This window comes from Gadus macrocephalus, chromosome 4 (genome assembly GCF_031168955.1).
Source record: "Gadus macrocephalus chromosome 4, ASM3116895v1".
Taxonomy (NCBI): Eukaryota; Metazoa; Chordata; class Actinopteri; order Gadiformes; family Gadidae; genus Gadus; species Gadus macrocephalus.
The window spans coordinates 4,881,596-4,898,475 of NC_082385.1; the positions used below are offsets into that span (position 1 = coordinate 4,881,596).

At 51.1% G+C, this 16,880-nt stretch overlaps 2 protein-coding genes across 3 annotated transcripts in view; one reads left to right on the forward strand and one right to left on the reverse strand.

Moving 5' to 3' along the window:
• The first annotated feature begins 948 nt into the window (after positions 1-948).
• Positions 949-7,188, forward strand: tspan12 (tetraspanin 12). 2 transcript variants are annotated; one of them, XM_060048734.1, is made up of 8 exons: positions 951-1,521; positions 2,141-2,272; positions 3,555-3,637; positions 4,130-4,265; positions 5,138-5,203; positions 5,390-5,497; positions 6,266-6,409; positions 6,744-7,188. In XM_060048734.1, the coding sequence occupies exons 2-8, from the start codon at positions 2,207-2,209 to the stop codon at positions 7,143-7,145; spliced, it is 1,005 nt and encodes a 334-aa protein (XP_059904717.1). In that variant the 5' UTR covers positions 951-1,521; positions 2,141-2,206; the 3' UTR covers positions 7,146-7,188. The 2 variants fall into 2 exon arrangements, with proteins under 2 accessions (XP_059904718.1, XP_059904717.1); XM_060048735.1 differs by lacking the exon at positions 2,141-2,272 and having other exon boundaries at positions 949-1,521.
• A 6,226-nt stretch (positions 7,189-13,414) lies between these two features.
• Positions 13,415-16,880, reverse strand: part of kcnd2 (potassium voltage-gated channel, Shal-related subfamily, member 2) — a 14,457-nt gene continuing 10,991 nt past the window's right edge. Inside the window, exons 3-6 of the mRNA XM_060048702.1 lie at positions 16,580-16,742; positions 15,628-15,723; positions 14,769-14,989; positions 13,415-14,215 (exon numbers count right to left, since the gene is read on the reverse strand). Coding sequence (XP_059904685.1) covers positions 14,065-14,215; positions 14,769-14,989; positions 15,628-15,723; positions 16,580-16,742 — 631 coding nt within the window. The 3' untranslated portion in view covers positions 13,415-14,064. The remainder of the gene's footprint in view (positions 14,216-14,768; positions 14,990-15,627; positions 15,724-16,579; positions 16,743-16,880) is intronic.

A 16,880-nucleotide genomic window follows, 5' to 3' on the forward strand; every position in this document is an offset into this window, starting at 1 on the left:
CCTGCTGTTCTGGGTAGGAACCCTACTATACCCTAATACCCTACTATACCCTACTGTATCCTACTGTTCCCGACTGTACCCTACTATACCCTAATACCCTACTATACCCTGCTGTTCTCGGTAGGACCCCTACTATACCCTAATTCCCTACTATATAAGAAGAAGAAGAAGAAGAAGAAGAAGAAGAAGAAGAAGAAGAAGAAGAAGAAGAAGAAGAAGAAGAAGAAGAAGAAGAAGAAGAAGAAGAAGAAGAAGAAGAAGAAGAAGAAGAAGAAGAAGAAGAAGAAGAAGGCTGAATAACAACAACAACTAAAGTTCAAAAGCTTTATTTGTCCCACAGGTTGCCATATTAGAAAATTGTGCAGGCAGTGTTCTCTAATTGTGTGTATGTGGTGCTTGTGTAAGAAGTATGTTGTGTGTGTGTATTGCCTTGGGTATGAAGGATTATGTATAGAGATTCTTTGGCTAGAGGCACTCTGTATCTTCTTCTATAAAATTATTATTATTATACATATATATATATTTCATACATATCATAATGTTCTTATGATATATATTAGTAATTGAATATGGTATAGTGACCTAAACCCGTTGTTTCAAGGGTTTTAACTGATTTCCCTAAATGGGAAACAAGGTGAAGTCCTCTTTATTAATAGTTATTAATAATTGTTAATACAAACCTCCTCTATTTATTAATATTTATTAATAGTTAATACATCCTCCTGTCTTTATTAATAACAGTTAATACACTCCTCCGGTCTTTAATAACAGTTAATAATAGTTAATCCAGACCAGGGTCCCGCTGTTAACCTCCTCGTCATAATCATCTCTCCTTGGTCTCCCGTCATCTGGACAATCGGCCTCTTCTCCGCGTGCCCTCTTGACCCCTGCGTGCTGTCCTTCCTCCGCGCGCATTCCTGTCCCCCCCCCCCCCCCCCTCTCCCTCCGCGCGGACCGCCCTCTGCAAGGCACGGAGGCGCGAGAGGAAAGATCGTTGTCCATTCGTAAACAAATCCTAAAGCTAGACGCACGGAGGGGACTTGCTCCCACAAGACCACGGAATCCGGTCACACCAGGACCCCCCAGGACCGACCAAGACCCAACGGGACTCTACTGGACTGGACTCTGCTGTAACGGACTCTTCTGGACCGGAATCTATACTGGACCGGGCTCTTCTGCACCGGATTCTACTGGACCTCCAACGACCGGACTGTCTACTGGACCGGACCGTACAGGTCTTGACTGGGAGCTGTGGGAGACTACTTGACCGGACTGGGAGCATTGGTAGACTCTACTGGTCTGGACTGGGAGCAGTGGGAGACTCTAGTAGTCTGGACTGGGAACAGCGGGAGACTCTACTGGTCTGGACTTGGAGCAGTGGGTGATACTACTGGTCTGGACTAGAAGCAGTGGGAGACTCTACTGGTCTGGACTGGGAGCAGGAGACTCTACTGGACCGGACTGGGAGCATCGGGAGCGTCGCTGACAGCCGGACGGATTCAGCTCAGAAACACAACAGAGGTTTGTTGATGCCTCGTAAACGGATTCCGCTACAAGGACCTGAAACACTTCTACGATCATAAAAAACATATATCATTATGAAATAGTTACATTATTATGAAATATTTATGTTATTATAAAGTACAATAGCAGCTTGTTATCATCTGAACGGACTGGAACATCAAACACCTGTCTCTAGAACATTGAACACCTGTCTCTCTTACATCGAACACCTGTCTATAGAACATCAAACACCTGTATAACCTCACACACCTGTCTCTAGAACATCAAACACCTATAGAACATCAAACACCTGTCTCTAGAACATCAAACACCTGTAGAACATCAAAAACCTGTAGATCATCAAACACCTGTAGAACATCAAAAACCTGTAGAACATCAAACACCTGTATCGAACATAAAATACCTGTCTCTAGAACATCTAACACCTGTTTGTTTAAAAGCTATTTTAACTTCCCACGAAATCCAGCCGCAAAAAACAGCGCGCAGGTGACGCGCCTCGTCTCACGAGTACGAGCACGATTATGTGGTGCCCGCGCGCTTCCACTGGAGCTCGACCGCGGTTGTTCGGATCGATTGGAATGATTAACGACGAGCGCGTCTGTTTGTGTGTTTGCAGTCAAACGATGTTGCCATGGTTACATGGTAGAATGCGCATGACCGGACGTCGCCTGTCGCGCTCGGAATGGCTCGCGAGGACGCAGTGAGGTGTCTGCGCTGCCTGCTATACGCCCTCAACCTGCTGTTCTGGGTAGGACCCCTGCTATACCCTAATACCCTACTATACCCTACTGTACACTATACCCTAATACCCTACTATACCCTACTGTATCCTACTGTTCCCGACTGTGCCCTACTATACCCTAATACCCTACTATACCCTGCTGTTCTCGGTAGGACCCCTACTATACCCTAATACCCCAATATACCATATAATACTCTACTATACCCTACTATACTATTACTGTACCCTACTATGCCATACTATACCCTACTGTATCCTACTGTTCCCGACTGTGCCCTACTATACCCTAATACCCTACTATACCCTGCTGTTCTCGGTAGGACCCCTACTATACCCTAATACCCCAATATACCATATAATACTCTACTATACCCTACTATACCATTACTGTACCCTACTATGCCATACTATACCCTACTGTATCCTATTGTACCCTACTATACCCTAGTATACCCTTATGTACCCTGCCGTACCCTACTGTACCCTACATACCCTACTGTACACTACTACCCTAGTATACCCTACATACCCTACTGTATCCTATGATACCCAACTGTACCCTATTGTACCCTACTGTACCCCAATATACCCTACTATACCCTTATGTACCCTACCGTACCCTACTGTACCCTACCGTACCCTACTGTACCCTACTATACCCGGCTGTACCCTACTATACCCTACGATACCCTAATACCCTACTACCCTACTGTACTGTAATACCCTACTGTACCCTACTATACCCCACCATACCCTACTACACTATCCTGTTTTGGGTAAGATCTGTCTTAGCCAACTCTCCCCTCCCCTGCCCACCCCTCTCTCCCTCCCCTGTCCTCCCCTCTCTCCCTCCCCTCCCCCCCTGTCCCACCCTGCGCAGCAACAGGTGGCCAGGGTCCATGCAGAGTAGTCCCACACACTTCTAATTGGCAGTCAGTCAACATTCTCTCTCTCTCTCTCTCTCTCTCTCTCTCTCTCTCCCTCTCTCTCTCACACACGCACGCGCACACACACACACACGCACACACACACACACACACGCACGCACGCACACACACACACACACACACACACACACACACACACACACACACACACACACACACACACACACACACACACACACACACACACACACACACACAAACAAGCATGCCCATTACTTAAGTATTCACTAGCATGCATCTGCTGAGATTGGTATGTGCGTTAACTAAGGTGTGTGTGTGTGTGTGTTGTGTATGCGTGCGTACGTGTGTGTGTGTGTGTGTGTGTGTGTCCCATCCCACAGCTGATGTCAGCATGTGTTCTGGGCGTGGCGGCGTCCATCAGAGACCACCTGAGCCTGGTGCTGACCCTGACCGCCCACACCAGGTAACAAGCCCCTCCCCTGCACGTGAAGCTCTGGCTCCTGATTGGTTCCCTCTGTAGACCAATCATCACTAAGGCTGTATGGAAGTCAACACGTGAATCAACCCTGAAACCAACTAAAGAGAGGAGGACAGACTTTAAATGTGAAATTCATTCAGAATGGTTCCACCTTTGAATGACGTGGTGATGAGTGATATGAGCGTGTCTATAAGTCGGTCGCGGTGCGTTCACCTTTAGGGCTTTTATCCAAAGCGACTTACAACCATTCATGCACACAGTCACACACTGAGGGCGGTGTCAACCACACAAGGCGACAGCCAGCCCGTCAGGGGCAGTTAGGGTGAGGAGTCTTGCTCAGGGGCACCTTGAAACTCTAGCTAGGAGGAGCTGGGGAATCGAACTAGCAACCTTCACGTTACAAGTCAAGCCAGCGTGTGATGCAACTCCCCCTTCTTGAGCGTTGCCCCCCAGCCTGACGCTGTCTCCCCCCTCCAGGCTGGAGGAGGCGGCCGTCCTCACCTACTCCCCGGCCGTCCACCCGGTCATCATCACTGTCTGCTGCTTCCTGGTCATCGTGGCCATGGTGGGCTACTGCGGGACCCTGCGGTGCAGCCTGCTGCTGCTGACCTGGGTGAGGCGGGCTCTGGACGGCACCGGGGTTATCTTTACACGGACACACGTCCACAGACGACAGCACCTGGGTTAGCTTTAGTGTTACACAGGTCCACAGACGACAGCACCTGGGTTAGCTTTAGTGTTACACAGGTCCACAGACGACAGCACCTGGGTTAGCTTTAGTGTTACACAGGTCCACAGACTACTACACCTGGGTTAGCTTTAGTGTTACACAGGTCCACAGACGACAGCACCTGGGTTAGCTTTAGTGTTACACAGGTCCACAGACTACTACACCTGGGTTAGCTTTAGTGTTACACAGGTCCACAGACTACAGCACCTGGGTTAGCTTTAGTGTTACACAGGTCCACAGACTACGACCCGTTGGTTAGCTTTGACGTTACACACACCGACGGTCTACAACACCTGGGTTAGCTTTGACGTTACACACACCGACGGTCTACAACACCTGGAAGTCCTTAGGGTGACACACATCCACAGTCTACAGCACCTAGGTTATCTTTATAATTTTACAGTCTAAGAAACTTCAAACCGTGAAGTTCAATAGATATTTATAATAATTTACAGAGGAGAATTACAGATTTGGAAATTGTAATTGCTTTCAAATTCAAAGCATAGCTTCATATGTTAAAAGTTGATATTAGTGTCATGTTGTTATTGATGTACACAACGCCAATCCCTGAAGTCATCAGGTGAATATTACTGCAACCCGGTCCTGAGAGGACTCTGAGATGATGTGTCAGATATATTTTGTTGAGTCGGGTTGGAGCTCCGTTAGCCCACAGGTCCTCAGCTGCCAGATGAACAGCTCGATGTAAGGCTGATGAAGGTGTTCCGCTCTGTGTGTCTGCTCCTCTCGTCCTCCAGTACTTTGTGAGCCTGCTGCTGATCTTCTGCGTGGAGCTGGCCAGTGGGGTGTGGACCTACGATGAGGTGATAAAAACACTCCTCATACTTCTCATCGAAAGCTTCTTACATTATTTCATTAGTAAGTATTCCTTTGCTAATCTGTGTGTGTGTGTGTGTGTGTGTGTGTGTGTGTGTGTGTGTGTGTGTGTGTGTGTGTGTGTGTGTGTGTGTGTGTGTGTGTGTGTGTGTGTGTGTGTGTGTGTGTTTCAGCCGGCCGTCCAGAGGTCAGATATGATCAGCCTGAAGGCCAGGATGTCGTCCTTCGGCCTGCAGCACTACCAGTGGCTCACACACACCTGGAACGTCTTCCAGACCGAGGTCAGTGACCCCGCCCTCACATGCCTCCGCCCTCACACACCTCCACCCTCACACACCTCCACCCTCACACACCTCCACCCTCACACCTCCACCCTCACACCTCCACCTTCACACAACTCCACCCTCACACCTCCACCCTCACACAACTCCACCCTCACACCTCCACCCTCACACAACTCCACCCTCACACCTCCACCCTCACACACCTCCGCCCTCACACACCTCCACCCTCACACCTCCACTCTCACACAGCTCCTCCACTCTCACACCTCCACCCTCAGACCTCCACTCTCACACAACTCCTCCACTCTCACACCTCCACCCTCACACCTCCATCCTCACACACCTCCACCCTCACACCTCCACTCTCACACAACTCCTCCACTCTCACACCTCCACCCTCACACCTCCATCCTCACACACCTCCACCCTCACACCTCCACTCTCACACAACTCCTCCACTCTCACACCTCCACCCTCACACCTCCATCCTCACACACCTCCACCCTCACACCTCCACTCTCACACAGCTCCTCCACTCTCACACCTCCACCCTCAGACCTCCACTCTCACACCTCCCTCAAACAGCTCCATCCTCCCAGCTCCTGCTCTTGGCTCACATATATTCCGTGTGCTCTGACATGTGATACTTATTGTTATTGATTAGGCAGACTGTAAACGTTACTTATAATATGAAAGCAGAAAAAAAGATTCAGAAACAGCCAATGGGGTCGATTTAAACCTGCCCACTCTGCTGTGATTCGTCAGTTTAAGTGCTGCGGGGTGATCTACTTCACCGATTGGCTGGAGGTGACGGACATGGAATGGCCGCCCGACTCCTGCTGCACCAATCAGTATCCAGGATGCGCTCGCCACGCCCACCAGAGGGACCTGAGCGACCTGCACCAGGAGGTGAGGGGGGAGGGTGGGGTTGTGTGTGTGTATGTGTGTGTGTGTGTGTAAGGGTGTGTATGTGTGTGTGTGTGTGTGTGTAAGGGTGTGTGTGTGTGTGTGGGGGGGGGGCGGTGTTTGTGCGTGTGTGTGTGTGTTAGGTCGTGTGTATATGCGTGTTTGAGTGTGTGTGTGTGTGTGTGTGTGTGTGTGTGTGTGTGTGTGTGTGTGTGTGTGTGTGTGTGTGTGTGTGTGTGTGTGTGTGTGGGTGTATGTATCCATGTGTATTTGAGTGTATAAAGGGGAGAGATCCCGATACGGGCCTTGGGTTATCTCATCATGCTCGTGTCCTCAGGGCTGCGGTCCTAAGATCTTCAGCTTCATCCGCGGGACGCAGCAGCTCCACATGCTGCGCTTCCTGGGCGTGTTCATCGGCGTGCTGCAGATCCTGGCCATGGTGCTCACCCTGACGCTGCTCTGGGCGCTCCACTACCACCCCGCCCCGCCGCTGGGCCCCCCCGCCGCAGCCCCCCGTCCCTCCGACCCCCCCGCCCCCCTCCCTGCCGACGACCCCACCGCCCCGCTCATGGCGTCCGCGGCCCTCTGGGCCTCGCCGCCCGGCCGGACCTGCAGGACCCCCTCCACCACGACCCCCCCCACCGCAACCCCCTGGGCAGCCCCCAACACCATGACCCCCCCTACCAGGAACCCCCTACAGTACGACCCCCACGTGGACATGAGGCGCCTGGCGTCCTAGCAGTTAGGGTTAGGGTGCCGTGATTCCCCCCCCAAACAGCCGTGGTCGGCTGTTTGGGGGGTCTGTTTCTAGAGTCTTACCGGCCCGGGTTCAGGTGGACCTCCGTGGCTGAGGTTCTGGAGTCTGAGGTTCTAGAGTCTGAGCTTCTGGAGTCTGAGCTTCTAGAGTCTGAGCTTCTAGAGTCTGGGGTTCTAGAGTCTGAGCTTCTGGAGTCTGAGCTTCTAGAGTCTGAGGTTCTAGAGTCTGGGGTTCTAGAGTCTGAGCTTCTGGAGTCTGAGCTTCTAGAGTCTGAGGTTCTAGAGTCTGTGGTTCTGGAGTCTGAGCTTCTAGAGTCTGAGCTTCTAGAGTCTGAGGTTCTAGAGTCTGGGGTTCTGGAGTCTGAGCTTCTGGAGTCTGAGCTTCTAGAGTCTGAGGTTCTAGAGTCTGAGGTTCTAGAGTCTGAGGTTCTAGAGTCTGGGGTTCTTGAGTCTCAGGTTTTGGAGTCTCGGGTTCTAGAGTCTCAGGTTCTGGAGTCTCAGGTTCTAGAGTCTCAGGTTCTGGAGTCTGAGCTAGGTTCTGAGCTTCTGGAGTCTGAGGTTCTAGAGTCTGAGGTCTTGGAGTCTCAGGTTCTAGAGTCTGATGTCCTGGAGTCGGAGGGTGAACCCAAAGGCTCAGCCACAGACGGGGGAACAGAAGGAACGAGGTTCAGTAGAACCAGTGGTCGGTCCAGAGAGCCGTCTGGGGTTCTTGTTGATGATTGTCGGGGGGAGGGCAGAACGGACCTTAAACCTGCAGCTCAAAGACGGACTCTGAAATTGTCTTTTTCTCGCTTGAAAGACTGAACCTTTTTCTGAATCGTAAATTGTCAAATGTTGACAAGGAAGGCGTCTGTGTTACGTTTTGTGAAATATATCACACTTATTTTAGATTTCTAACAATACCATTCAAAAATGGTAAAAGGCACCAATACAATTGTTTAATGATATTTATTTATTTACACAGTAACTATTTATATTATTTAAGCTTTTATTTGTGGATGTATGTATGTCTTCATATTTGAATTGCCTTCCTTATGCCCAAAGAGATGCACAACTTTTGAGTTTTTTCCCAGTACGGTATTCACTACTAATGAAGAGGAACTGAGTCAAACTACAGCTCATTAACTCGTCAACCTAACACTAACTAACTCACATGCTTTGGTTTATTGCAGTCCCTCTGCTGTACTCTGCTGTGTTTAACTAGAGTTGACCTTATATTTAAAACAGGACAGACACGGGACTTCAGAGGACAGCCGGTGACACTGAACCGACTGGCAACAAACCAGTCCCACAGACTCTCCTCAGGACAGCGTTACTGTGAGGAGCAGGGAGGTAACAGTGTTACTGGGAGGAGCAGGGAGGTAACAGTGTTACTGGGAGGAGCAGGGAGGTAACAGCTATACTGGGAGGAGCAGGGAGGTAACACTGTTACTGGGAGGAGCAGGTCGATAACTGTTACTGGGAGGAGCAGGGGGGGTGATCGTTTTACTGGGAGGAGCAGGGAGGTACCAGAGTCTCTGGACAGTTACTGGGAGGACAGAGTTACTGGGAGGACAGAGTTACTGGGAGCAGCAGGGATTATAAATAGCCGCCCATGGGACGACGTGCCCCAGGCCCTCAGATTCCCACGCAGGGGAAATAGAGCCGGCAGCAGAACCTAAACGGTTGCTGCTGTCCTTCTGAACATGAGTAAAATTAGCAGCGCAAGAAACCGTTTGGACATTTGATCCCTCTCCGTGACACGGTCTACATGCATGCCGTGAGCATGTTGTTGCGATGCTGTTAATAGCTTTATAAACCACCGGCTTATATTTGTAGTTTATGAAATACTTTTTTAGTGTTTGTGTGTTGTCTTCAAATGATAGCTGGCCATTTCACTGAAGTTGACACTGATGAAGGGATGGTGCTTCATGCATTTGACACAAAAATATTTTTAATCCTACGCGTCACAGACAGGATGTGCTTTAGTGGACCCTGGGGGCTAGCCTAGCATTGCTTGCATGATTTATCCGCTGTTGACATTCTCATGTTGTTTTAAATTAGATTATACCCGTTTATTATTTATTCTACCAAGACACTGCCTTGTGGTCCACATTAAAACCCTAACATGTTGTCCGTTTGACAGTAGCAGACAAAGACAGAGTTTTTCCTTTGTTGTCAACGTTTCGAGGCTTAATGGTGCTATCCATTTGTATGGTACGCCGGTACTCCGACCTGCTTTAGCGAGAAGGTGACATAATTTCCTGGCTTGCAGCACTTATAGCGTTCCCGTTTCTCATTGGCTAGTCATTGTTATTGTTGGCTATATTAGCCTCTTCAGCATACCAGCTCGAAAACAGCTACACAACTTTAAACTTTAAATGTCCAACGTGGTACGAATACAAAGAAAATATATCTCTTTTTACGGTCGCAGCCATTTTTGTTGTCGAGTCGTACGTGCTGCATTTTACGGAGGCACGCCCCCTTTTGGTCGAGCGCACTCGGAATTCTGAGAGTATACCGAGTTCAGTAATGAAGCTCTCAACAAAAATGGCTGCGCCCATAAAGAGATTTTTTTTTTTTTTTTTTTTTACCACGTTGGTCATTTTAATGTCACACACTTGATTACATTGCTACTTTCTTCCGTCACCAATTTATGCATTGCACAGTCTTGCTGTGCTTGCCATACAATGTAAAGTTGTGTTGTTTGTTTTCGGAAGGCTGGTGTCCGAGGCATCTGGATCACACCATTACACCTGACTTCAGTGCACTTGTTTTAACCCATCAGAGACGGCTCCTCCCTCCTCCCCACACAAAAAAACAATTTTTTTTGTGTGGGTTGTAATGCCTACCCTACATTATCAAATGTGGATGCACGTCAATACACCTGTTCAAGTTCAGTGCACTTGGTACAGATAATGATAGGTTTAAAAATATATATTCTATATGTCGAACCGCATTTACCCAACGTGTTGATGTAGGCAACCGACTGGACCAGTTGTAGACCACAGTTGGTCACAAAAGCAACTAAGGGACCAAACAGTAACCAGTTATAGGCCGTATTAGAAAATGGATTTCTTGAATCTTGAATGATACCAGCTACTACTATTCGATCTCTCAAATATTTTTCAGCCTAATTCCTTTCAATGTAGCCTACCTTATTTAACCCCTCTTAGTTTTAATGGATTTGATCCGATTAGTTCATAACCAGTTTACCTTCTTCATCTTCGTATTTCATTCATTAGTTCAACTGTAGTTATTGTAGGCGTTGGTTACAGCAGGGTTAAATTAAGCATACTGTGACGCAAATCAGCATATAAACTGTTATATCCGCACATAGCCACAAGGGAGCAGGACCAAGCATATAAACTGTAATAATCGCACATAGACACAAGATGGCAGTACCATCACACACACGAGGAAGCAGGAGGCGGGCGCTCAACACCATAGCCAATCAGAGCACGTACCACGTCATAGCGCCTGCTCAGTATGTAACAGAGAGCGCAACCCAGAACAGATCAGACACTCTAGAGCAGGGGTCTCAAACTCAATTTACCTGGGGGCCGCTGGAGGTAGAGTCTGGGTCAGGCGGGGCCGCATCAAGTATTCCATAAAAAAAAAGGAGCACAACTGGCCCAATCGAAGTTAATGATCGGGCTATAATTAGAACACGTTGGCTATTTAATCGCTGACAACAGGGGACATTTCATAGCGGTTGGTGGAAACTGGGACATTTTAGCGTCCTTTGGCTTTTGTCGGGACTCAAAATTGGGACTGTCCTGGCAAAACCAGGACATCTGGTCACCCTATCACAAGTGATAAAAAAGCGTGGCAAGCCCTTTGTGTCTTTGAAAACAATGGACGGGCCACAGTAACACTAAACTTTGATGTCAAGTAGGGGGCCACAAAATATCCCACGGGCCTCAATTGGCCCCCGGGCCGCGAGTTTGAGACCCCTGCTCTAGCGGCTACTGAGCTAGCACTGGGAGTGAGCCGCTACGAGCAACCATAGACTAGAAGCTACTGAGCTAGCATGAGCCTGTAGGGCTGCCAAGGTTTCTGGGTAGTGTCATTATCTATCTCGCAATACAGAAAATAAACATTACAATCATTTAAAAAACACATTGGTGTGTATATTTTGCCCGTTCTACAGCCTTTACGGCGCCTACCCAGCTCCATGCTTCAAGGTACGCAAGTGAAGCATACCCTGAAGCATAGAAAACACACACGGGGAAAAAAAAACAGGAAAACCCCTGAACACGAACATCAGAATCAACTAGAGGTCGGCTAACCGGAGGTAAGGGAGGATGTGCTGCTTCGTGCGTCATTAGCGCTAGAACTGACGAAGTCGTCGAAAGCCTCCAGGTCTGACGTTTCGGTCACCAGCAGCTGATCCCGACTCCCACAGCACAAACCTGGCCGCCGCTGACCTCTTCAGCACAGAAGGATGCACAAACACAGACGTGTTAGCAATACCACGACTTTGATGGGCTTTCTCTCTTAGTCTGTGACTTGAGCATCACGACCCACTTCCCAGGCGAGTTTCTCGGTCTGAACCTCGCCCTGGAGCTGCAGGGGACGGGGTACCCCGTGGACAGGTAGCGCTGCATGTCGTGTTTGAACGCTTCCTCGTGGATCTTCTGCTGCTCCTTCGGCTTGAGCTTCCAGCCTGCTCCAGCTCTTCCACCTTCTGGGCGTGGTCCGAGTCCAGCTCCTCTGGAAGAACATGACGACCGTTTAAAGTTGGTTCCGGACACAATGCTACCAGACTTCTCTCATGCCAGTTAAAAATGTTGCATCTGTTTTTATTTATACCGCTGAAACGTGTTGAATACATCTTTGTCTTTATTTTTTGGTTTACATATTTTGTCACACGGATGTTTCAGCAAATTTTTATCTTTTTTACATTTTTTATATTATTAACATACTGCATCACATGAAATTTACATACCACCATGATATCAACATCCCGCCTCACATGACCTTTATCACCTGTACACGGTTCTCATCTCTCTCCCCCCCCCCCATGCCCTCTAGCAAACACATGCTTTAAGAAATACTTTTTAGTCATTAAAATGAGCCACGTTTGAAAAAAAAAAGAAATGTAATTAATTTATAAATATGTTTTTTTCAAGGTGTTCCTTTTTATTTGTTGATTAGAATTATAATGGATAATACTTTGTGATCGACTGTGGGGATATCATCCGCTGACCGGTGTGGAGGAGAGAGGGTTAGCTCTCACAGACAATAAAAGCTTATTTTTAAACACATCCTTAACATTGGATCATTATCGAAATGCATTTACACGATTCATCCTTATTGCTCATGCCAACTAGTAACTAATGACAAAGAGGTTGAAGTATTCCTGATGAAACAGCCGCAGTCACATTGGGAAGCTACTGAATACACACGCAAACACACAGTCACACACACACGCCCACACACACGGACCCGTGCACGTGCGCGGCGCACCTGGTGTTCTCCGATGAATGATTCACGCGGTCGGTAAGGGTGCTATCAAGATGAGCACAGATAAGGAGAAGCGTCCTCGGTCTCCCCACAGTCTGGTGTTATCTCTGCACCTGCCCCAGGTGTCTGCCCCGGGGCAGAAGAGTTCTCTCTCTGCTGCCCCGGGGCAGAAGAGTTCTCTCTCTGCTGGCCCCTGGTGTAGAACGAGTGCGACGAAGAGTCCTCTCTCTCTGCTGCCCCCTGGTGTTTTACTGGGGGCAGTAGAGTCCTCTCTCTGCTGCCCCCTGGGGTCTCAACGGGGGCAGTAGAGTCTCACTGTGGGCCGAAGAGTCCTCTCTCTTCTGCCCACTGGTGTCTCAACGGGGGCATTAAAGTCCTCTCTCTGCTGCCCCCTGGTGTCTCACTGTGGGCAGTAGAGTCCTCTCTCTGCTGTCCCCTGGTGTCTCAACGGGGGCAGTAGAGTCCTCTCTCTGCTGCCCCCTGGTGTCTCACTGGGGGCAGTAGAGTCCTCTCTCTTCTGCCCCCTGGTGTCTCAGCGGGGGCAGTAGAGTCCTCTCTCTTCTGCCCCCTGGTGTCTCACTGTGGGCAGTAGAGTCCTCTCTCTTCTGCCCCCTGGTGTCTCAGCGGGGGCAGTAGAGTCCTCTCTCTTCTGCCTCCTGGTGTCTCACTGGGGGCAGTAGAGTCCTCTCCCTTCTGCCCCCTGGTGTCTCAGCGGGGGCAGTAGAGTCCTCTCTGTGCTGCCCCCTGGTGTCTCACTGGGGGCAGTAGAGTCCTCTCCCTTCTGCCCCCTGGTGTCTCACTGGGGGCAGTAGAGTCCTCTCTGTGCTGCCCCCTGGTGTCTCACTGGGGGCAGTAGAGTCCTCTCCCTTCTGCCCCCTGGTGTCTCACTGGGGGCAGTAGAGTCCTCTCTCTGCTGCCCCCTGGTGTCTCACTGGGGGCAGTAGAGTCCTCTCCCTTCTGCCCCCTGGTGTCTCAGCGGGGGCAGTAGAGTCCTCTCTGTGCTGCCCCCTGGTGTCTCACTGGGGGCAGTAGAGTCCTCTCTCTCCTCACCAGAGCCCTAGTGTGGTGTTATCTCTGCAGCAGCGTTCTTCAGCTCGATTCACCGCTACGTGCCCCGGTGCCTCACCGTCCCGCCCCGTGGACGAGGCGTTGAGAGCGTTCCAACGTCCCGCTGAGGAGCGGCGGGCGCTTCTCGACCATCGGACCACTGTTCGGGGTCCACGGGGGGCAGACTTTATGTCCACGTGGGGTCCTGCAGTCCAAAAACAAAACTAAACCCTTCGTCACAGATGAAGGCCTGTGCCGTGCGCGACCAATCAGCGGTCACTCCCCGCGTTCCTCCGCAGAGACGGGCGACGCCCCCGCGCTCGCTCTAAGGTCCGCGAGCAGCAAAGGGGCGTGGTCACGTCTCTGCGCAGGGAACGTGGGTCTTCTTGTGTCGGGTAGGGTGGGCCTCAGAGCGCCGACACCCGGACCACGCTGTCCAGGGGGCAGCCGTGGGGCGGGGCCCGGGGCGAGGCCTGGGGCGTGGCCTGTGGCGTGGCGGGTTCCTCGCCACAGGTCAGAGGAACCGTCTCCTGGAACGGAGCGTTCAGACTGGAGCGGCTAGGAGACGAGGGAGCGGAGGGAGAAAAGGTTCAAACCAAACAGGTGAATGCTGCTCATCAGCCAATCAGGAGGAAGATAGGAGAGCAAGAAGGAAGACAAGGGCGCCATCACAACCAGACGTTGTGTTGGTGTGTTCAGGGAGGCTGTGCCTGCTGTGGACCCCCGCGATGTGGTAAAGGTGCGGTCTGATCTAGTGAGGGATGTGTGGCTGGTTTCATGTTTCATGTTTAACAACAAAGAGTTTCGAACCATCTCTGTGTCCTTGTAATCTCTGCTTCAGCCGTCGTACAAATAAGCTCAATCCCTCACTAGCTCAGAGTCTCTTCCTCCAGGTTTTGAAGTGAAGTGCACGTGAGTGTGCATGTGGGGCGCGTACACCAACGTGCGTGTGAGTTTGTGTGTGAGCGTGAGATTGTGTGTGTGTGCGTGAGATTGTGTGTGTGAGCGTGAGATTGTGTGTGTGTGCGTGAGATTGTGTGTGAGCGTGAGATTGTGTGTGTGTGCGTGAGATTGTGTGTGCGTGTGCGTGCGTGCGTGGTGGGCGGCCCACCTGTTGGAGGAGGGTCTGTCGGCGATGCGGATGGTGCTCAGCTCCTGCAGGGAGGGCAGGGAGGAGCCCCGCAGGCCCAGGGGGGCGCGGCTCCTCCGGGAGCAGCAGGAGGTGTAGCCCCCCGGGGAGCCGGAGGAGAGCGAGGACGGAGACCCCTGCTTCACCAGGTCCATCTCCAGGCCGCTGCCGCCATCGCACGGCCGCTCCACAAAGCGGTGGTTCTGGAGAGAGAGGGGGGGGAGAGAGAGAGAGAGAGAGAGAGAGAGGGGGAGGGAGAGGGGAAGAGAGAGAGAGAGAGAGAGAGAGAGAGAGAGTGGGGGAGAGAGAGAGGGGGGGAGGGGGAGGGAGAGGGGGAGATCGGGGAAGAGAGAGGGAAAGTGAGAGAGAGAGAGAGAGGGGGGGGGGAGGGAGAGAGAGAGAGAGTGGGGGAGGGTGAGGGGAAGAGAGAGAGAGAGAGAGAGAGAGAGAGGGGGGGGGGAGGGGGAGGGAGAGGGGGAGATCGGGGAAGAGAGAGGGAAAGTGAGAGAGGAGAGGGGGGGGGAGGGAGAGAGAGAGAGAGAGCGCGGGGGAGAGAGAGGGAGAGAGAGAGGGGGGAGGGAGAGGGGGAGATCGGGGAAGAGAGAGAGAGAGAGAGAGAGAGAGAGAGAGAGAGAGAGAGAGAGACCGGAGACCGGAGACCGGAGACGGTAGGGAGGAGGGGAGAAGGCGGACAGGAGTGTTTTCTGGTTTGTTGGCCGGGACATTAAATACTGATACTAATATCTGGTGACTATTCCTCATGTTCTCCTCCAGGACCGACCCTGAGGTGACCTGGTGGTGGAGGTGACGGGGTTGGGGTGGGGGTTCTGCTCCGTCTTACCGTGGCCTGCTCCAGGCAGTGCAGCAGGTGGAGGCGCTGCACCTCCAGGGCGGGGTTGACGTTGCTGACCAGAGCCTGGCCCGCCTCCTTGGACGCCTGAGGAGGAGGAGGAGACGAGAGACTCAAGATGGCCGCCCTGTTACCTCACCGCCCGCCCACGCCATCCCTCCTCCCTCGTCACAACACCGGTTCAGATGCTGCGTTTTATTATCCATCCGTCTCGGAGGTCCGAGGACGTTGCCTAGCGACACGCACGAACACGCCCCTTTTCCTCGGACGGCGATCTCTCCATCTCGGTTGAACTCAGTGGTGACCGAGCAAAATTCCGAGACAGAATTCAAGATGGCCGCCCCCAGTGTGACTTGAAGTATGAACTGTTTTCATTGTGCTTGGACCACTTTGGTGGTTTAAATGGCAATTTCAATCACTCGTATTACTGCAATACCTTACTGCGTCCGTATCTCCGCCTATGGCCTATAGCCTACCTATTTTGAAGCGCCTGGTCCTCTGCCAATGCTACCGCGACAACAGCTTTCTGGGTGGCATCCATGTTTTCCTCCAACGACCGAGCGAAATAATAAAACGCTTGAAGTGTGGGCGTGGCGTCAGATCCGAGATCCGATAGCAGATAGCATAATAATAGTAAGGCGTTTGTTTCCTTTATTTCAGCCAAACAAACTAACTCTGTGGTTCCCTCTTGTGTCGTCCAGTATTTGACCTCACGGCCACAGAGAAACCTTCACTAGCCCGAGTTACTGTTAACTAGGAGTTACTCTTCACTTTGTTAGCACTTAGAATGGCAGCCATGATCTGGATTTGAGTTATCTCTTGATAGTGTGTGCGTGTGTGTGTGTGTGTGTGTGTGTGTGTGTGTGTGTGTGTGTGTGTGTGTGTGTGTGTGTGTGTGTGTGTGTGTGTGTGTGTGTCTGTGTTTGTGTGTGTGTGAGACCACCTTCTGGGCCCGCCTCTTCTCGGCGCGCTGGCTCTGGTGGTAGATGCGACTGAAGTTGGACACGATGACCGGGACCGGGAGGGCGATGACCAGGACGCCGCTGAGCGAGCAGACCGAGCCCACCAGCTTACCGATCACCGTCTTAGGAACCATGTCCCCGTACCTGGAGAACCACGACATAGAACCACGTCCTGTTAGAACCACAACACAACATAGAACAATGTAGAGCCACAACACAACATGACGTAGCACCACAACATAACATAGAGCCGTGTCCCCGTACCTGGAGAACCACGACATA